The sequence below is a fragment of the Trichoderma asperellum genome, chromosome 3 (genome assembly GCF_020647865.1).
Source record: "Trichoderma asperellum chromosome 3, complete sequence".
Classification (NCBI taxonomy): domain Eukaryota; kingdom Fungi; phylum Ascomycota; class Sordariomycetes; order Hypocreales; family Hypocreaceae; genus Trichoderma; species Trichoderma asperellum.
In genome coordinates, this window is record NC_089417.1 from 3,671,059 (window position 1) to 3,692,283 (window position 21,225).

At 50.6% G+C, this 21,225-nt stretch overlaps 6 protein-coding genes and 1 non-coding gene across 7 annotated transcripts; 5 read left to right on the top strand and 2 right to left on the bottom strand.

Moving 5' to 3' along the window:
• Nucleotides 1-1,237: 1,237 nt before the first annotated feature.
• Nucleotides 1,238-2,167, top strand: TrAFT101_005805 (uncharacterized protein; the record flags this gene model as incomplete). The annotated part of the gene is made up of 1 exon (XM_024908146.2): nt 1,238-2,167. The coding sequence occupies one exon, from the start codon at nt 1,238-1,240 to the stop codon at nt 2,165-2,167; it is 930 nt and encodes a 309-aa protein (XP_024760309.1).
• Nucleotides 2,168-2,668: 501 nt separating this feature from the next.
• Nucleotides 2,669-8,786, top strand: TrAFT101_005806 (uncharacterized protein). Its single transcript, XM_024903917.2, has 3 exons — nt 2,669-2,825; nt 2,960-8,257; nt 8,311-8,786. Exons 1-2 carry the CDS (start codon nt 2,823-2,825, stop codon nt 6,275-6,277), a joined length of 3,321 nt encoding a protein of 1,106 aa, XP_024760310.2. The 5' UTR covers nt 2,669-2,822; the 3' UTR covers nt 6,278-8,257; nt 8,311-8,786.
• A 590-nt stretch (nt 8,787-9,376) lies between these two features.
• TrAFT101_005807 lies at nt 9,377-9,458 on the top strand. Its single transcript has one exon. It is a non-coding gene; the product is annotated as a tRNA-Gly (tRNA).
• A 1,332-nt stretch (nt 9,459-10,790) lies between these two features.
• On the top strand, nt 10,791-11,986 carry LAD1 (L-arabinitol 4-dehydrogenase; the record flags this gene model as incomplete). Its single annotated transcript, XM_024903918.1, has 2 exons — nt 10,791-10,990; nt 11,053-11,986. The coding sequence occupies 2 exons, from the start codon at nt 10,791-10,793 to the stop codon at nt 11,984-11,986; spliced, it is 1,134 nt and encodes a 377-aa protein (XP_024760313.1).
• Nucleotides 11,987-12,778: 792 nt separating this feature from the next.
• On the top strand, nt 12,779-13,495 carry TrAFT101_005809 (uncharacterized protein; the record flags this gene model as incomplete). Its single annotated transcript, XM_024909831.1, has 3 exons — nt 12,779-13,049; nt 13,124-13,208; nt 13,264-13,495. The coding sequence occupies 3 exons, from the start codon at nt 12,779-12,781 to the stop codon at nt 13,493-13,495; spliced, it is 588 nt and encodes a 195-aa protein (XP_024760314.1).
• A 1,729-nt stretch (nt 13,496-15,224) lies between these two features.
• On the bottom strand, nt 15,225-17,684 carry LAE1 (Secondary metabolism regulator lae1). Its single transcript, XM_024900142.2, has 7 exons — nt 17,501-17,684; nt 16,777-17,174; nt 16,569-16,720; nt 16,449-16,505; nt 16,243-16,392; nt 15,769-16,191; nt 15,225-15,707 (listed from the first exon to the last, which is right to left on the bottom strand). The coding sequence occupies exons 2-7, from the start codon at nt 16,999-17,001 to the stop codon at nt 15,665-15,667; spliced, it is 1,050 nt and encodes a 349-aa protein (XP_024760315.1). The 5' UTR covers nt 17,002-17,174; nt 17,501-17,684; the 3' UTR covers nt 15,225-15,664.
• On the bottom strand, nt 17,166-19,757 carry TrAFT101_005811 (uncharacterized protein; the record flags this gene model as incomplete). Its single annotated transcript, XM_066127589.1, has 2 exons — nt 17,166-17,174; nt 19,578-19,757. The coding sequence occupies 2 exons, from the start codon at nt 19,755-19,757 to the stop codon at nt 17,166-17,168; spliced, it is 189 nt and encodes a 62-aa protein (XP_065983701.1).
• Between the last annotated feature and the right edge of the window lie 1,468 nt (nt 19,758-21,225).

A 21,225-nucleotide genomic window follows, 5' to 3' on the forward strand; every position in this document is an offset into this window, starting at 1 on the left:
GAGGTATGACGTTGGTTGCCAAGCAAGCTGCGTGTCCAAACTTGCAAGCCCCTGGTCTACAAGATACAGTACATTGGAGGTAGATATGCAGCTTTCTTTAGCGGGGCATGCAGGCGGTGGTACCTATTGATGCTACAAGTATGTACAAGTATGAAGAAAAAAATACCCAATACTGCCGATGTTTGTACACAGGTACCTATATTACAGGATTGGCACAGGATTGGTACAGTAAGTACTAGGAGGTATGTATAGACTATTGCATGGGATGCCAGAGGTTCTGACCCCTGGAGGCCGCAGCGACGGTCCAACAAGACATCCTCCCTGCATCCTTGAAGATTACTCAAAGCGCGTTGGGCTCTCTGCCAAAATAGCACGGAACTGGTTCTTTCCAGTTCGTTAGGGTGCTCCAGTGCACGAATATGGTGCTTACTGGCAATTGTCCTTCAAAGACTCTGCCCGTGCTAGGGTAGCTCCGTGCCTAGAGAGCGCCAGGGGCCAGTATTTATAGCTGCTTGGTGGCTCTCTTCCCGTCTATTTATGGCGCCGAGGTTGGGAGCATTACTAACGGCGCCATCATCACGGCCCTGGACTCGCACAATGCCACAAGCACAGGCACCAAGAGGCCGTTCTCGTGCTAGCAGCAGCTCTCGGGTCTCACCAGGCCCCAAGTCCCAAGCCCGAGTCCCCCAGATGCCCCCCAGCCACCCGTTACGCGGGCTTGTGCTGGAGCACGCGCAAATCCTGTGCGCCCCAGGCATGGGTCCGGCCCAGGTGCGCTTTTTTAAGCATCCATCACCATCTGGAGCTGAGCCAGTGGCATTGGCCGCACCGCGCTGGATCGTCTCTGAATCTCGCACTGCCCGCTCCACTCCACCCTCCCTGCCACAGCAGCTCTGGTTACTGCGCCACCCATTCGCCGCATGTCACACAGCCCACTAAAAAAACATGTAAGCAACCCGACGCTGCGTCAAGCCCGCTCCATGCTTTTAAAACCACCTGGTGCCCAACTCGTATATCATGATCCGTTCTTGCTGCTTATTCCCATCTCACTCTCCATCGTTTCATTCCATCTTGTTTGTGCGAGCGCATTGACTCGACTTTCGTTTTTGCTCCGGTCGACTTTTGCCAATCAAGATCGACCAAACCCCTCGTTTCTACACCAGAGCCGCTCTCTGTGCCTGACAGGATACCCCACCGATAAACAGAACAGATAAACAAACCAGCAAGAAAGACAGCAATGGGTGTCGGTCGATTCTTCTGCGTGGCTCTGCCACTCATCCTCACCATTGCCTCGCTCGGCACACTGCTCTACGCAGTCCTCGCCGGCGTGGCCCACGAGAATGTCAGACTCCTGCAGGTCGACCTCAGCGAGTTGAGCATCAGCCCGCTGAGCGTAAGCGACCTCGCCAAGCGCGCCGACTTCAGCATGAAGGAAACCAAGGTTGGCAACATCACCGCAGAGGATCTTGGCCTTCACAAGTACTACGACGTGACGCTCTGGGGATCTTGCTCCTCCGACGACAACAAGAAGTTCACCTGCACCAAGTCTCAGTTCGATTGGGCCTCCAAGCAGATCAACACCACCGATATCAAGGACGGCGGCGCCACCATCAAGCTGCCCAAGGATATCAAGGACGCCGTCTCGGCCTTCCAGAAGCTCATCAAGTGGTCTGAGATTGCCTTCATCGTCGCTCTCATCGCTCTCGGCTTTGAGCTGCTCATTGGCATCTTCTCAAACTTCTCCCGTGCCGTTTCGTGCCTGACGTGGTGTGAATCTGCCTTCACCACCACCATCATCATCCTTGCCGACTCTCTCGCCACTGCCACCGTTGCCGTTATTGCTGGTGTTGTTGATGGCTCCAAGACCCTCTACGGCGCCAAGGTCCACATCGACGGCCGCTTCCTGGCCATTATCTGGATCAGTGCCGCCTTCAGCATCGGTGCCAGTCTCTTCTGGATCTTCACCATCTGCTGCTGCGCCCCCGAGAAGCGCCAGAAGAAGAACCACCACTCCGACGGCGAGAAGCTGCTCCCTACCGGCGGATTTGGATCTCGCGGATATGCTCCTCTCGGCGAGCAGACCGGCTACACCTCTGGTGCTCCCCGCTTCAACTCCGGCTCTGGCCGATCTGACCTTGCTTACGAGCCTTACTCTCACCGAGCCTAAATGGATTTCGAATAGACATCGACTCGAAGTGGTAATTAAAACGATAAAAAAAAGGACCACTGCGTCCTTTTGTGGTGGGGTGTGATCTCTTTCTTCAAAAGCTCTTCAGACTATCTGAATATGAGAACAAAGAACGCAAGGGAATGGATGCTTAGTGCTTGCTGCGATGTGTTTTTTTTTTAAACATTCCTTTGCATGGCGTTTGGTATATTTCAAGTACAGGATGGCTACGGGCGGTGGCACCAGCCGTTGGTGATTGGATACCCAAGATGGCGGGGAACAATCTGTATATAGAGTATAGCGGATACATTTCAATGACTGAACGACAAGAAAATTTTCAAAAAGAAAAAGACTTCTTGGTGCCAATGATGTGTTCAAAATTTTCGTAACAAAGTGTGCCATGATGTGTGTTGTGGCTGTAAATAAAAGCGTTGAATAGGTGCTAGTGAGTTGGTGGCCTTACTCGGTAATCGCAGTCAGTAGATGCACGCAGAAATTTTTTTGACGCCAAATATTTCACCGCGCAACTCAACGACACAACATCGACAGCATTGAGTCATTATTGAATGTCTGCATAGCATAAGGTACATATCTTACTGAGCCTGTGGCTCACATAGCGTAAAAGCCGCGCCTACTCTACAACTCTGCCGACATCATGGTTCGTCTCTGCATAAAATTCTAAACTGCCCCTCCAGCATTCAAACATGAAAGCTCGCCCCATCACAACTGCCCCTCACGACCTTTGAACATATGTTGTTATTCCAAGAGCATAGCTAATCGACTGTATACAAGACTGCAAGCCAAATCAGATTCAGGCGAGACCTCTCCCAGGACCCCGTTACGGCTCTAGCTTTACACCGCGCGCCTTCTGGGAGGCTCTTTGTCTTCGCTGGCGAAGACTCTGACCTTGTTGTCTACGAGGCGAAAAATGGGCGCCACAAAGGCCGCTTCGTCTCTCGCGTAAGCGTATTCATAGATCAGCCTATCCATGGGATTTCCGTGAGGCATGGCCAAGTTCTTGCATGGGGTTTCTGCCACATAGCCATCCTTGCTGTTGAAAGCCTCACTCGGGAGGATGACGGCGATGGTTCTGTGAATGGTCGGCCCCCTGCGATAGCCAGGGCGACGGCTCCTGATTGGATATACCATGGTGCATTCTCAGAAGCCGGTCCTTCTGTTGCGGTACTAGCCACGGCTCACAACGAGGTTATTCCCTTAAAGTATTCGCCCAGTACAGGAGAGATCACCCTCGGCGCCGTCATTGCACCCTCAAGACCGATGCTCTATTCCGCTCATCTTAGTTGGATATCAGACGACACCATACTGGTTGCCGGAGGAACTGTCTTCGGCCACGTTGTCGTATGGAAATGTCACCTGCTAGAAGGCGGCAGGTGGTCAACCGAAACGCTATTCAACTTTGAAGGTCATGAGGGATCTATTTTCGGCATGGACATCTGTACAATTACACTATCCGACGGGAGCTCGGTACAGATGGTTGCCAGCTGCAGCGACGACAGGACGATTCGCATTTGGGATATCACGGAGAGAAAAGACAAAGCCCGATCTCAACCCCTCCAGCCCAACCAGGTCATCAATACGGGCTTTGGAGGCAACGATATTGAGCGTGGCGACAGTGTTTCAGATTCCAGCGAGGAGGGTACTCCCATTGCAGCTGTAATGGGACACGCATCGCGCATATGGGGAGTCAGGTTTGGCCCCGAGTGCGGAGAAAATGCCTTATCCGTCTATTCCTTTGGCGAAGATGCAACGACGCAGAGATGGCGTCTCCAAATTGACTGCGATGCGTCGGCTGGAGAGCCCAATCCTAGCTCAAAATCGTTAACCGGAAAAATGTCCCACAGCAAGACATTTTCCCTGCATAATGGGAAGCACCTTTGGTCAAGGGCCATGCTAGCCGAAGACAAGGCTGTACTCATTGCCACCGGTGGCACTGATAGCCAAATCTGTCTCATTGAAGAGCCTGCCCTGATTGATGAACGGTCAAACAGTGTCGGCGGTTCAATAGTTTTGGATGCCAGCGACATTCTAAAGGGCCTTGTGTCTTCCAAGGAGATTATTAGTCGCTATGATTTTCTCTCTCACGACCATATCCTTGTCACTACTAGCTATGGAAAACTTCTCTTAGGACACCTAATAGAATCCCACACCGAACCAAAGTGGGAGCAAATAAATGTTCCTGAGGAGCGACAAGGAGAGGTGAAGCTTTGCTATGTCGTAAAAGCCATTGATCCCACAGCCGCTCTTCTGGGTACAGCGAGCGGAAATATTTACCATTTTAGCCTGTCATCCAAGAGTATCACACACGTTTCCTCCATGCTGGGCAAGATCACCGATATGATCTGTCTCTCGAATAAAAGCAGAGATGGATCGAGGTCCGCTTCGGCAGAGGTTTTAGTCTTCCTCCACGGAAAGGCGGATTCTCATTACTTTTCGATTGACATCTCTACGGGCGGTGTCCGCAGCCAAGCACAGACTGGGGGCCTCGATCCTAGATTTGTCCCTACTGCGGCTGGGAAAGTAGATGATCTGCTCGTCATTGGATCTCGGCATGGATGGCTATCAATTCTTGATCACAAAGACGATGAGACATACAGCCCAATCCTAGATATCGCAACACGAAGCCGCGATACAATCACCGCCATTCTCCCACTACCCCTAAAATCAGGCTCACACCATACCTCCCACTACATCCTTGTCACTAGCCGCGATGGAAAATACAGGATATACGAAATAGATCGGCGGCCAGAATGCGTTCTCCTTCACCTGCGACATGAAACTTCACCACCCTTTGGACCTATGATTGCAGGCGCGTGGTTTACCCAAGACACTGTGCCCGAGCTGGTATTATACGGGTTTAGAAGCAAGGATTTTGTCATTTGGAACGAGACACGACGAGAAGAAGTAGCGACAATCGAATGTGGTGGAGCGCATAGGACGTTCCAGCTGACATGCAGCAAATCGATACCTGGTCGTTATCGTTTCGCGTTTACAAAGACATCAAAGCTCTCCATATCTTCATCAGACCAATTGAGGCACGAGTGGGTCAAGAGTGGAATCCATGGACGAGAAATTCGAAGTCTGAGCTCCAATGGCCGTTATATAGCTACAGGCGCCGAAGACACTTCTATTCGCATATGGGATTATCAACCTGCTGGAGAAGGTGCACAGGCAGATCTACGATGTGTGGCAGCTATGAAGACCCACGTTACAGGCCTCCAAAAGCTTGTCTGGTTAGGAGATGATTATCTCTTCAGCAGCGCTGGTAATGAAGAGTTCTTCGTATGGAGAGTGCGGAACTTGGACTCTGATTACAAAGGCTTGGCAGTCGTCTGCGAAGGCGTCTTTACGGATAAAAGTGCAGATGCCGATCTCCGCATCATGGATTTCGATGTCTGTAAATCCAACAATGGGGACGGTATAATAGTAACGATGGGATTTTCGAATTCGGTGTTAAGGACGTATCGCTACACAAGTGACAGCGGCCGATTCGAACTCCTTATAAAGGGAGCATACACGGGAGCGTGTCTCACGCAGACGCGCCATCTTGGCATACGCAATCAGCTACCAGTACTCTTCACAGCATCCACCGATGGTCACCTTGCCCTATGGCGGACTGAGCCCGACGAAGGGGCCCAGCACAAGTATGTCCTGGAACAGGTCGTGCCATTGCACCAAAACAGCATCAAAAGTCTGGACATGATGAAATCAGGAGAAGGGTACCATGTGTTTACCGGGGGCGACGACAATAGCGTTGGTGTAACATTACTCGGGCAGACCTCGCGCGGCACAGGCAATGCCAGCTGGACTTTTGTCAAGCGAAGCATCGTGCGCAAAGCCCACGCCGCAGCCATTGCAGGCGTCTTGTTAGTCCGTCGCGGCACGGAACTTCTAGGAGTAAGTGTAAGTAACGACCAGCGTGTGAAGCTGTGGAGTATCCCCGGCGGCGAGGATGGAAATATCAAGTTTCTTCGAGGAGGATGCATCGGCGTGGCAGACGCTGGAGATATTGCAGCCGTTGGTGGACCAGAGAGCGATGCAGCAACAGTAGTATTCGCAGGGATAGGGCTCGAAGCCTGGAGCTTGGTGTGAGCCATGGGCTTTAACAAGAGAGCATTGATACCTTGGTAGCTGCCTAACAAAGCTACCTGCTCTGCGCAGCCAGCGCGTAGCTGAGATTTGAGGCTTCGCAGCGGGGCTGTAAAAATATCACCGTTTTTTGCAGAGTCTCCATCGCGTAATCGGTAATACGGCCACTCCGTACGAACTGCACGGTTTCTCGGTTTTTGGAGGGCACCACTTTTATCCCCCAGACATTCGGTGCAACGAATGGCAGGCTTCGGCAAGCACGGCTCCGGGCTCCTCTCCGATCGATGCTGGTTTAGGAGTGAAGAAGAAAAAGGGATGTGTGGCACGAAGCAGGTGGTAGTGCAACGATGGCACATGTGCCCTTTTTGAAGCTATGCCATGCCAAGAGACATACAGTTCAGGGGTCTTAGCATAGGAACAGGAATATAGCGGCAAATATGTCGTCATGAATCGGCCTTTACTCGAATAAGGAGACCAGGGTTGGCTAGCTGGTGGATTCCGAGCATCTGTTAACGCGAGATTGACAAGAGCATGAGCTCCACGCTGACTTGATAAGACATGAGGCCTCTGAAACATCTCTATCTCTCAGCGCAAGGGTCTTTTTAAATTGAGCGAGAAAGAATGAAGGCGTCAGGGATGCTGGGGCGGTTTCGTCTCAGCTGCCAGTCACAATCGGATCAATGGACGCAGCACGCGAAGAATTGTGAGAATATTGGAAACGTTTCTCTCTTTTTTTTCGGTGGTCCACTATCACGATAGATACGGCAGTCGCGCTTGTAAACCATATCCCCACCGCCTTATAGACATGCCGTATGTATTTTTGGCAGAATTTATTCCAGAAGAAAAAAAAAAGTTGCATCTACAAATGCTGAAAATCTAAATTCTTTGAACTATTCATCGACATCATTCCTGTAACACAAAGTGCCTGCTGTCTCTCTCCAGGGCGTCGAGTCAAGCGAGGAGGACAGAAACACTCCATGCCGGTGCGCAGCCAGCAAGGGACTGCGGGAACCAAGCAAGGATCCTCCCAAACGCCAGCCAAAGAAGAAGCAGAGACCTCGTATTCAGAACCCACGCCTGGTAGCGTCTTTGTCTGTCTTGGCGGAATTCTACAAGGCAGAAGCAGAAATAGCGAGCCATTGTGGAGGAAATAGAATCTATCAAGAGACGGACGAGGGTGGAGGTGGAACCGGGTTATAAAGGTGCGAAGCCTCTTCCCGCTGTGCACAAAGCGACTGAACAATCATTTTGAGATTTGATACCCGTTTATTTATTTTGCTTAACCTTTAAAATTTGCCGCTTTCCTTCTGTTTTTCTTTTAGCTGTGACAACCGTTTGCTTGCATATTGGGTAGCACAAAGGAAGACAACCCACTGTTTGTTCGATGCCGAGGACAAGCTTGTGCTAGATAGCCATCACATGCATAAATAGTCCGCAGAGACTGCTGAGATGCTAATTGACGCAAGGCGCAGCCACTGCTGAGGGATCTGATCTGATATCCGGAAATACATGTACGCGATTATATGCTAGGTATATCTAGTATCCATATATACACTCGCCAAAACCCGCAAGAACAAACCGCGAGGAGTTGGACATCGATCGAGAAGTTCCTGCCGCCATCTCTCCCTAAAGTCCGTCGACGATTCTACCAACCTCCTACTTTTCTCATTGATCTCGACTGTCAAGCAGCGCAAGAAACAACAACGACGCCTTGCAACAGCTGGTGTCTCAAGCTTTGGATTTTCTTCCCTCTTCCCTCTCTTCGCTCTTCCTCTCCGTTGGAAGTTCTGGCTTTACCAGCCTCGACCATATATTCTCTGCTGCGAGGAGTCAGGGCTGCGAAAATTTTGATAAGGCGAAACCCCGACCCCATCTCCTGCGATATACATGATGAAATCGGTGCTCTTGTGGATAGTTTCTGCCATCTTGCAAGCGTCGCTTGTTGTTTCAGCGCCAGTTGGTCCCACGGGCCCATGTGCAGATGCAAGACTCTTAAACTCTTGGCCGTCTGAATGCGAGTTGCTGACTTTTTCTAGGCAAAAGTTGATGCCATCCTTCGAGGCGACATGGATCCATCCGAGTGTTGCTCTTACGGCAACTGTAAAGGCGACGTTGTCGTCTCGGTTGGCGAATAAAGACTAGCCTTGGAAAACCTGTGTAATGTTGGGCCTCGCTTGAGAAACGCCTTGGTGACACCATGCACAGATCACACAGTCAAGGCCTAGAGCGTAATGGCAACGGATTATTTTTATACTATACCGTGCTGAAGGAATGGATCAATACACAGGAGTACTGTAATAACAGGGAGAGGAGGCACATATTTTTTGGGGGACAATGGGTATTGGCGTTTTGGGGGGGAATGCGATATTGGCGTACGAAAGGGAAATACACAAAGAAAAACGAATCAAAGAGCATTTGGCAATGGTTTAGGACTGTTACCCAAGATCATGGGTCGTTTAGAACAGGGCCGAGTCTAATACACACATTATTAGCCGGATATCAAGGCTTTACGTGCCTGTGATGTGACGTCTCTTCTCTCTATTCACATTATGGACGAAACTTACACGTATCCTACGGGCCATTTCGTCCGCGTCGTGGTTGAAAAGATGCTAGCGATCAAAATGGTAAACGTACACGAGTTTGCTCACCGCGGCTGTCAAATTGTGTGTGTGAAGGTACAACAGTATGATACAAAATTGATATGTTCTCGACTGTATAACCAAGTACGTAGCTTGTGCGTATCGCAGTTATTTTCAAACTCGCAAACATGTTTGCAGAAGTTGAGTACAGAAGATGAGAGTTGCACACCGTCCATCCAAATGAAACAAGAGAGGTGGCACCAAAGGCAGAGCTGCATGTGGAAAGCAGGACCATGGGAAAGAAAAAAAAACAAAACCAGGGAAAACAAGCTACAATAGTTGATACTATCCATGCGCAAGTGAGATAAAATAGGTCTAGGTTGGTTAAGGGTGGGTTGATCAACGTATGTAGCTTCGTGAGTGCTTTCGTAGTAGTTGTCGTTAACGGTAGTAATTTACGCACGTAGTTTCTTCTCGAAGTTCATTATGATATTTTGCGCAAGCGATTTCAACAAGAACCAAAGCGTGAATGGTTTAGTGGTAAAATTCTCCGTTGCCATCCGAGCAACGTCGGGGAGCCCTGGGTTCGATTCCCAGTTCACGCATTGATGTTTCTTTTTGTCTTTTTTCCTGCTCCTCCGTTTCAGGAGACCAACCTTCTTTTTGCTTCTGCAATTGGCAATTAAGCCGTGTACCCAACCAGTCGGGAAGACTGCATGGTGGACTTCAACATGAAAATTCGGCTGCCTAATCAAGTGGCTACGACGAAGGATGATCAGATACTACTGCGGCTACTAAAGGGGGAAAAAAAGGCATAAACCCAAATAGACGAATAGAGTCAGTCACCAGACAAGGCTACCCGGTGTAAGGGAAGCGCTGGTAGAATGGAACATGCCTAAATTCAAGAGAGCATTAAAGATCCACCGAGTTTATACCCGTACCAGTCACAAGTCGTCGTTCTGAAGGGGGCTTGGGTGATTAAGCTAATGTGGGGTGAAGAACGAGAGAAAAAAAGAGGACGGAAGCAGAAACATTGTTGGTTGGTGGTGTGTATGGAGTACGAGTGATGTCTGTGTAAAGCCCAATGAGGCAAAAGGCTTGATTTTTTCCGAAGGGTGTTTTCCTCATTAGTGTAATTATGGCGGATATCTATCGAGGGCCTGGGCGGATAAAGCGGTTGAAGACGAAGAAAGTTGCCATTGCGGGGTGGGTATCCAAGTGTAGATGGGCCGCCCTTGAGCTTGAAGCCTGTGAGTTGCAAAAGCTCTGTGTTATAAAAGAGCAATGCTGTCCCATTGTCTGCGGCGTTATCACATACCTCAAACATCTGTGCAGACGGATAATCTTGCCATGATACCTGCAAACCTCTCGGTCCACACTCGTGGCGCTGTTTTACTCGCCGCCACCGCGGTGATTGGCGCGGGTCAGGATCGGTCCCCGTCTCTACGGCCCCGGACGGTCTGGCTGCGAGTGCGCTTAGGCATTTTCCGGGTCTAATATCACTCCGCCGGAATGGCCATGACAATACATTGGGCGTCTTTCTCCCCGGGCCACTTATTTTGTAAGGCTAGCATCTTAGAATTTAGCTGTCGGGGAGCTCGCCTCAAGCACGTTCTCATTCGGAAGTTGATGAACCCCACCTTAAGCTTGCGGCGCATGAGCGGGACGGAGGGGGGTAGGAGGAAGAGGAGAGGAGGAGGAGCTCGTCTGTGGCTAGGAGCGGACTGGAGTAATTTCTGGGTAGATAGATGGATGCCTTACCTTTTCATAGCCGACGCCGGTTTCTGGACCCTGAATAGTTAAAAAAGAGCGTGTATAAATATATAAACTCGCTACTCCTTCGCTGATCCTTTCTTCCTCTTGATCATAACTTTGCGTCTGTTTGCGAGCCGACATCCTCAGTCTAGCTTCTGTCGTCAAATTACCACACATACACTATGTCACCTTCTGCCGTTGATGACGCTCCCAAAGCCGGAGGGGCAGCCATCTCGCTGAAGCCTAACATTGGCGTTTTCACAAACCCCAAGCACGACCTCTGGATAAGCGAAGCTGAACCCAGCGTCGATGCTGTCAAATCTGGAGCTGATCTGAAGCCCGGCGAGGTTACCATCGCCGTCCGCAGCACCGGCATATGCGGGTATGTAATGCTACCATGCGAAATGTAGAGTAACTGATAATTAATCGAGTATGTTCGTCTAGATCTGACGTTCACTTCTGGCACGCTGGCTGCATTGGGCCTATGATTGTAGAGGATGATCACATCCTTGGCCACGAATCAGCTGGTGAAGTTATCGCCGTCCACCCCAGTGTCACAAGCCTCCAAGTTGGCGACCGCGTTGCTATTGAGCCCAATATCATCTGCAACGCCTGCGAGCCTTGCTTAACGGGTCGCTACAACGGCTGCGAAAAGGTCGAGTTCCTGTCTACGCCGCCGGTGCCGGGACTGCTCCGACGCTATGTCAACCACCCGGCCGTTTGGTGCCACAAGATTGGCAACATGTCTTATGAGAATGGTGCGCTACTGGAGCCTCTGAGTGTGGCCTTGGCTGGCATGCAGAGGGCCAAGATCCAACTTGGTGATCCCGTCCTGATCTGTGGAGCTGGCCCTATTGGACTGGTATCCATGCTTTGCTGCGCGGCCGCCGGTGCTTGCCCGCTCGTCATCACAGACATTTCTGAGAGCCGCTTGGCGTTTGCAAAGGAAGTCTGCCCTCGCGTGACGACGCACAAAATTGAGATAGGGAAGTCGGCCGAAGAGACTGCCAAGGGCATTGTCGAAGCCTTTGGCGGTATTGAGCCAGCCGTCACCATGGAATGCACCGGCGTCGAGAGTAGCATTGCGGCCGCCATCTATGCCAGCAAATTCGGAGGCAAAGTCTTCATCATTGGCGTCGGCAAGAATGAGATCAACATTCCCTTCATGCGGGCGAGTGTACGGGAAGTCGATATCCAGCTGCAGTATCGATACAGCAACACCTGGCCGCGAGCCATCCGCCTGATCGAGAGCGGCGTCCTTGATTTGTCCAAGTTTGTCACACATCGTTTCACATTGGAAGATGCCGTCAAGGCGTTTGAGACGTCGGCAAATCCCAAGAGCGGCGCCATCAAGGTTATGATCCAGAGCCTGGACTGAAAAATTGTGCGAGTTATGAGATGAAGAAAGGACTGTGGCGTAATGGATTGGCGCAACGATAAACAGCTGGAAGGATTTGCAAGAATTGAATATCATTGGCATATACGAAAGATTGGACCGGGGAACCAATTGACCTGCCTGTCAACTTACATTTTAGAGCTTCGTTTTCATTTCTATTGCTTTTCTCGTTTACCCTTCTTCCCTGGCCCATTTTTCTGTTGCTTTGAGAATATGAGATGCCATGTATGTAATGATAACCAGGCGAATCAGAAGCCAAATAAAAAAAAATGAAATAAAAAGAACATATTGGAAAAGATTGAAAGAATAAAAAAGAAGATAAATTCAACGAATCATCTCAAAGCCATGGTAGGTGAATTTCAACACATCAAGCGATGCACACCGCAGCACGCCTTCAAGCAGTACCTGCAAATGTGAGCGCCCAGAGTGCGCGCGACAAGTACTCTCCATATCTTGGGCGGATGGAAGGCACAGCAGCAGGCAAGCGCTCCCCTCCGAAAGTGCTTTCCCAAAACGGGCCAAGCCCCCACACATCACACCTTTCGGCTTTGCGACCTCACGAAATCTCCCGAGCTTTTTTTTTTCTCCCTCATACAGAAAATCCAAAAACAAAAAAATCCAAAAAAATCCCCATCAATTGCCCGCCCGTCCGCGCCCGCGCAAAGGAGAGCGATTCTGCTGCGAAACGAGACGATCCGCGTCAACGACACCCGCCGGCTCCCCCCTGGACTCTCCTCCTTTTCCCGTCCATCCGCACCAGAAACGACCGCCATAATGTCTTCGTCACTTGCTCGTCCCATGCTCCGCTCGCCGGCTCTGCGCCAGCTTGCTTTCCGCCGTAGCGAGAGCACCGCCGCCAACAAGGCCTCTGAGACCGCCAAGGACGCTGCCGCCAAGGCCAAGGAGTACCAGGCAAAGGCTACGCAGGGCCTGTCGCGCGTCGCCGGCGCTGCTGGACCTGCCATTGCCGGCGCTGCTCGTGGCCTCACCAGCGCACTCGGCAAGGTCGGTGGACGAACCGGCAAGCTGATCAACTTCGTTGAGAGTATGTTGTAGCTGCTTCTCCCCCATCAGGTTCCCATTGCATTGGTTGCTGACCCGTGAGCTTTAACTCTGCAGAGCAAACCCCTCAGGCCGTTTACTACGGCAAGGTCGCCCTTGAGACCGGCAAGATCGTCTTCCACGCCCAGAAGATGAGCCCTCCGTAAGCGACTCACCATTTTACATGCTGCCTCTTGCGAAGCTAACCTGTCCCGTAGTTCCGTTGCAACCTTCCAGTCCTTCTACCAGTCTCTGTGGAAGTCCGTCCAGAGCGGCGCCATCTTCAAGTCTCCTCAGAACCTCCTCCAACAGGTCCGTAGCCTGACGCCCAGCCAGCTCGTTGCCGGCGGTGTCATCTTCGCCGAGTGCCTTGGATTCTTCACCGTTGGTGAGATGATTGGCCGATTCAAGCTCATTGGCTACCGAGGAGAGACTGCCTCCCACCACTAAACATGCCTTGGGGCATATCTAGTTCCACGATTTTCAAACGAAGTCAAATATACAAAGCATTGGCAATCAGGCCTGGGCGTTTTCTCGGGCCAGGCTTAACTGATGCAGCATGAGAGTTGTCCGTGGTAGGAAAAAAAAAAGCAGGAATGAGGCGAAGAGATGACTAGGAACCCCGCGTTCACATACACCCACACGCGCATCCACACACAAAAAAGCACGCATATCATATACAAAAAATACGAAAATCGGCATGTACGGATAGATAAAGAGGAACGAAATAGAGGCAAACGTGGTTGGTATCACAAATCCCAACTGGTGAAGCAAAGAGGATATCTGGTGCAACCAAACCGGTTGGTAAAAAGGGGGCTAGAGAAATGCGTGGTTGAGCAAGACGAAGCGAGGATCGGGAGGGGAATAGGGAAGGGTTTTGGCTTGGACATTTTGTTTTATTTCGGGGAACTCCTGTTTTCCCTTGTGTATTGGCTGTATCTGGCTGTGAGCACTTGGTTTTGACATTTCCCCCCTTTCCTTTGTTATCACGTGTACATCAGAGGCCTGCTCGATGCTATATCAGCAGTAACAGCAGCTACTTTAATCCATGACAAATTCTTCGGATGCTCAAGCCCAGCCTCTCTCACAAGCTAAACCGGTGACTAACCTACCGTCGTCTTCATATGTGTCGGATAAGCGATAGGTACATACCGATTTTTTGGCCGCACCGAGGTAGTGAGCCAAGACTAACCGTCACACCTGACATGTAACATTCGTACAACGTCGTGGCTTAAAGGGCCAGAGCCGACTGGTCCCATCTCATCTCGCCTTACTTGTTGTCTTTGGACTCCGTTGAGAGAGGGTAGGACTACTGCTACTGTCTCTCGTCTTGAAGTACCGAGTGCAAAGTATCCATGGAGCCGAACGCCCTCCTTGCTAAAACCACCCTGTCAGTAAACGAGTTCCCCTTGCATATATGACTAGCAGATAGTAGTACAGCCTGTACGCCCGACATCGAGAGAGAGAAAAAAAAAGACAACTCTCAGGGGCAAAGTAGTTTCTACTCCATTAATCCAAAGCCTCCTAGTCACCGTAACATTTTCGAAGCATGGAGCCCTCCACTCCCAACATTTAATTTTCAACATCTTACCCCACTCCTATCCGAAGAAAGAAAAATACTACTTCATCGCATACAACAGTCGGGGTTCTGCCAATGGAGCATTACAGAATAGTCAAGACACACAAGGCTGCAAATACGGAGAGCTTCTTTCATTCCCCCCTCTTATCAAAGCTCCAGTTATGCCAAGCTTTTTTTTTTTTTTTTTTTTTTTTTTTTTTATTTCTCCTCCTCCCGGTCTACTTACACACCCTGGGCTGGGCGGATCTAACCAGGTTACATGGCGTGCGTATCGGACCCCCATTTCTCGCTTTTCTCCCAACTTATGTTACTCGTCACATAAGAATAGGTATACAGACCAGGATACTGCTGTCACTACTTAGTAGTAGTACCACTACTGACCAACGTCACAAGATAGCCGCAAAATACTATACTGAGACATGGAGGAGTTGGATGGGCTGTAATCAGTCAATCAAGCATGCTAGTTATACTGGGCTGCTTTTTTGGTAGCATAGCTATGATAGGCGTCATTGAATCACCCATAGCCCTATAATCCATACACGCTTGCGTTAAAAGTTTCTTCACCGTACAAGAAAGAGCAAGGAAAGCATATTGTAAGGAGGAAGAATGATTCTTTCCCAATTCTAAATTGTTACTTCCAAACGCTAACTTGTACACATTACCATACTATAAACATGAACCATGCTCTCGGAGCCGTGATATCCGGCAAATAAACTCATATACTGGCACCGGAAGGCGAAGCCGTCATGGGATCTAGCCCTTGGATCTTCCTTGCTTCATGTAAATCCGTTTATAATGTCGGTCATTAGCCATACTCAGGCATCAGCCCAGCCAAATAGGTGGTTATCACGTCGCAGTCGCCTTAGGAGGCTGTTATTGATGCCGAGCGCCATTAAGATGATCCCTGAGGAATCGTATTTTTGCTTTAGCCTCATATGATCAGTGATCTTGGTCAATATCACAGCCAGCTTCCTATAAATTATGAATGCAAATGCCTGAAAGCCATGAATAGTGGCCAAGATACTGAACACTCAGGCGCCTTACTGGGGCGGGCTGGCGGGTTTCTTGGCCGTCCAGGTGTGTCTGTATGCAGGTTAATACCGACCAAAGAAAAGATTTCAAAGTCATGCTGGTTGGGTCTTACAGAGTAAAGTAGGCGTGGTAGCGCAGAACGCAAGTTTCGGCTTTAACCCGTTTACAGAGGTCTACAACATCCTCTTTCTTCATATGCAGCATGTCAATCATGGGCATCAAGCTCATAGCCTCGAGGCCTAGGCCCAAGGCCAGATTGAACCACCGAGCAGCCTCTCGCTGGTGGCGATCGGTAGACCACGGATTCACATAGCACCGGACCGTAGTTTCTTTAAAATCAGTGAAGCCAGCTGCTTCTACCATGCGCTTGGTATCTTCGGACGATACTTTGACACTGCGGCGGTATCGATGCATAGCGCGGTGAAATTGCTGAGACCACTCACGAATAGCTGAGTGTGTGGGACGGTCGTCGCCATCCCATTGCGGTGTCCAGTCTATCTCCAAATGCTCAACGTAGCCTCCAGGGGCCAAGTGCCTAAACACGTTAGATGAGAAGGAGCCTGTAGAGTATATATCATATACGCACTCGAAAATTTTGCGGTAAGTATCGGCCCACAGATCGTCTTTGATACTTCCATAGAGCAGCCGAAGATGGATCAAGTCGCAGTCGCGGAGGAGTGGTTCCCATGAAGGCTCCTCAATATCAAATTGCTTTGTAGTTACACCTGGAGGGATGCTGTGGTGGCGCATTAGATAAGTCAACACAACTCAAGTCTCTGGTTATCTACTTACAGGGCTGGCTGAATCTGGTTGAGATCAACAGCCATGATTTGGGCATTCGGAATGTAACTGGCTTTTATTAGCGCAACGAAACGCAACGAGATTGGACTAGACGACATTGATAAATCTTACCCTTCCACAAGATGGAATGCCCAAATACCTGTGCCCGTTCCGAGATCCATGATTTTCGGTCGTCCTTCTTTATCTAAAGGAACGGAAGTAACGCGATCTTCTGTTTCTACGATAAAGTACTTGTGGAGAATATCCAGCCTACTGAGCTCCTCCTGAGCAATGATGTCAAAATAGATGTCGCATATACTGTGGCAAAGCGGAGACAAACCTTATCAATTGGAAAATTGTACTTTCCTTTCTTCCAGTTACCATAAAACCGTCCGTACTCCCAATATCCGTCCTGGAGAAGTCGCTCCTCTGGTTCACTGCCTGGTTCGTTGGCCGACTCGCTGACCGGTTGCCCAACAGTTAGTCGCAGATTCGTGGGCGAAGGCGGAGCAGCAGTGGCTGGGGAGGGTGCAACGCACCCGCTTGGAGCGTTTCGAGACGACATGGCGAGTATGGCGAGTCCTATAAGAGCTTAATGGCCTTTGAGAAAAATAATGGAGATCCTAAGGGCTGTCCAGGCAGGTAGCACGGAAATAGGAATCCGGGAAACAAATGGCCGTTAGCAATTAAGAGTAGGTAGATGCGATAAATCAACCAATGTGAATATTATCAGATTAACTAAGGTCTAAGATTAGTAAAACGATTACAGAAAGAAAGCTTAAAGATAGAACAAAAAGCGGAAGACAGCGAGAAATTTGGCAGAAGAATATGTAAATGTGCATGACTTCAGGTAAGGTGAGGAAAACCTCATTATTTTGCTCTGGATATAGCCGGTGACACTAAGCGGTCCTGAGTTGAGATATAAAAAGAGATGAAGAGGCGAGATAAAAAGAGATAGGGGTAGAGTAGGAGAGAGGGAAAGAAAGGGGAAATGGTAGATTGTTGTATATGACGAAATGGGGGTGCAAATATCTAATCTTCAAATAAGAATGGACGCCTCTCACTCTTACTGAAACCCGGGAGGCTTTCCCGGAGAGTATGCTGAGCTTTAAGCTTTGGTATTGAAGCAGCTATTAAATTTGGACAAGATTGCAGGTGGGAGTTGGTAGAAACGACACAGAAGGAAGAAGGAATGAGAGGGAAAAACAAAATCAGGGAGATCAAACAGGGTTTAATCAAGGGAATATAGTGAGACAAGAGATACACACGGCTATCCCAGAAGAGGCAAAAAGGTAAGAATTGGGACGAAGCAGACTGATGCGATTGATAGGCTACCAAGAAAAGAAGCCATGTTGACTAGTAGTAAAACAAGGCACCAAGTCGTAGCCGCACGTACACATTGTCATGCACGGCGCCTGTCAATACGCACAATCATACTAAGACAAGAGAGATAGATGTGTGGAGAATAGCATATAACCGAACTGACGGGAGGGACGGCGTTGGGTGACCAGACGTACAACGAAGATAGATGATGACTTACACGGGGATATTTCGCGGGTTGAAACCCAAGGAGGTGGCACAAATATAATCGCAGGTCGTACAAGAGTGCGCCTCTCAGATGCTGAGGGTTAGGATAAGCGAAGGTTCAACTTTTGCCTTTGCTATCTCAGGCAGCTGTAAATCTGAATCTCCTGAGGATCCTTGAAAAGAGGTCTGAGAATCTCGATTCCGGTCACCTCGGTCACCTCTGCCACCAGTTCGTAAGGAATAGGAAGCAGCGGCTAACAAGAGAAGAACGGGAGTGCCTGTCAAGTAGCAGGTGGATGGTTTTTGAAGGCGCAGGTGGCTCAATTTAGGAGACTTTAGCGAGTGACTGGCGCCGGGAGACGGGAATAAGAGGATATCCAAAGTATGCTGAGAAGTTGGAGGTGAGGTACCAAAAAGCTGGGAATCGGCGTGCGGCAGAGAGGAAGGGGGAAGTGGACGGCTGGCCCTTTAAGACTGGCGCGAGACTCGGGTCCGGAGTGGGCCAAAGACTGGAGATCAGAGGGTCAGGCCGAGTCCACGGATGCCGAATTGAGAATCGACAGATGTTTGTTGTGAGTCGTCGTTGGCTAATGGCAAGCGTCGCGAGGTCCTAGGGCTCTTTCGGGGGATTGGCGTGAAGTCCAGGATGAATGGCCTGCCTCCCCTACTAGCCAACAAGAGATAAAAGAAGAAAAAATGAAAGTAAGAAAAAAAAAAAAAAAAAAAAAAAAAGCAAGGACTGAGTGAAACCTTGGAGTCTTGCTTTTGCCTCTTCTCCCTCTCTTGGCCTGAGTCAAGTGGCCCCCCCTGGAGGTGATCGCCAATGCGAGCAAGGGAATTGGTAAAAGGCAAAACAAAGTGCGAACGAAAGGAACGGCTGCGCTGATCCAAGCCTCTGGGCGCAAGAAGGGAGAGAAGAGCAGAGAGTGAGCGACAGAAGCCCAGCGAAGAGGGAAAAAAATCCTCCGAACGGCAAGCTGTATCCTGAGAAGCTGGGACCAGCAGCCCGCAGCGTGCGAATGAGACCGGTATTGATCGCTCAGTAGGGAGGCTCTCTGCCTCGACAGACACACGATGATTTGCTGGACTTGCTTTGGCGCTAGAGCAAAAGAGCCCCGAAGCCACAGGAAGTGGAGGGGAGGCTAGACGAAGACGCGGTGGGCTGGTTCTTGGTGGTTTTGCGACGGACGCTAGGCGCCAGTCAGGGCCGGATCTCTTCTGCCCTCTTCCTTGGTCTTCGCTTCCCTGGCCGCTCACCGAGAGCAAAGGGCGCTGCTGCTCGGGGTCGTGGTTGTAGCTTCTGACTCTGGCTCCGGCTCTGGCTCCGGCGCTGGCTCTGGCTCCAGTCTCGCAGGCATGAGCATTGCAGGCGGCGACGTTGAGCTGGACAAAAGGTCGAAGCCAGGACATGGGCTCTAGGAAGTCATGTTGTTGCCGGCCGGTCCAGGTGTTACCAGGGAAAGGGCTCTGCAAGTCCTGCCTACCTGGCTCGGCCCAGAGGGTGGCGTGTGGCGCGCGTGGAGCCAGCGACGAGGCACACCCCCCTCCAGAGCTGCTGGTGGTGTTCTGGCGCTGGCCTCGACGGTGATGCAAGTACCTGTACCGTCCCCGTACCCGTCCCAGCAGCAGGCCAGGGGGCACTAAAACTGTGTCCCGCGCGGTGCGGCAAGCCCTGGACCGCTCAACTGGCCACTGCCGCAAGGCCATCTCATCTCGCTCGGGCCGCCAGTCAGCACCAGCATCGACTCCGTACAGTCGGCGGTGATGTTCCGCAGCAGCCGGGGACATTTCCATTCCAGCGGGTTCATTCATCGCATGCCGGCAGAATGACGAGCGTCAATCATGCTGTGAAGTGCGAGGTGCTACCTGGCACAGCACAGCCTGCTGGCACCCGTCCACCAGGTGCCAGTGTTGCTGCAAGGCCAACATCGCCATACTATGTAGCTGCTGCTCCCAATAGCCGGTAATTACTGCTAGCAGCATGCATGGAGTGGCACGGTCGCGAGTAATACAGGCACTTGCAGGCCCAGCGCCAGCACCAGGTACCAGGTACCTAGGTAGGCATCGTACAGCAGAGGTGCTGTCCAGAGCACGGGCTACCTCTAACTGCGTACAGCAGCAGCAAGTACATGTATCATGTACAGTACGGACGATGATGACCAACGCCCAACTGCACCAACGCTGGACATCCCGGCAGCGCTGTTGGACGTCTTTGCATGGACCCTTGGAAATGCAGCAAATAGTATCGATACAAGACACACACACTCGCTCACACGCTCACCCTCAAAGAGCAAGGACGACGGGTAGAGTCATATACACAGACGGCATACTAGCATACAGTGGTACTGTACTTTCCTCACTCCCTCTCGCCGAGGCCCTCCAATCCTGGCCTCTAACTGGCCACCACACTGGATCGATTGCCTCTTTCAACATTTCTGGTTCGATTGGTGGCGTCCCGCAGCACGAGCTCCGTTATCACGCATATTCCTGCAGGTCCTAGTCACCTGTAATTCGGCTTCACCACTCCTTCCTCTTGATTCGGTTGCATTTCTGGTTCTTTTTAATTTCTTGCTTCAGCCATCATTCCGCGACGCCGGAAGCCCAAAACTTTGTCGCGCCCCACGCCCTTCCCCACGCTCAGTTCTTAGTCCACCCGCTTGGTATGCAGCCCCGGCCCTGCTTGTACGAAAGTTGGCTGAATGGACTCGTATTAGGTACTGCCTTGCTCTGAAAGTGCTGGTATATGCCTGAGGAAATACAACCTCGGTCGCGGCCTTGATCTCAATCTGAGTTTCAGTCTGCTGGCTGAGGGATCTTGCGGTATACCAGAGTAAGGAACGGCACACTCTGGTTCTGCCGCCCCGCAAACCGTCGCCGGTTCTGGAGAAATTACCACATGTAGATAGTGCTAGGACCCGAGCTGTAAGTTGTCGGCTGTTAGGAGCAGCATCTTTGCTCTGTTTCGGGGTCCACCGCTTGTTGTTGCAGAACTTTGATGCTGCATGGAGAGCTGTGCCCTATTAAGAGCCAACGACATGGATTCCGCGGGAGAATGACAACCCGTGCGCACATGTAATTCTCTCATTAGTGTTGCCGGGATTGGCAAAACCATCATTGCTTGTACGGTATTACTATCCAAGAGACGGCCGGCTTTGGAGGGCAAATCCCGATGCCCGCCTTTCACTCTAGAGCCTGCGTTTTCTGGTTTGATGGGGGACAACGAAAAGCAAATGGAAGGCGGCGCACTAGCCAGGGCTGATTG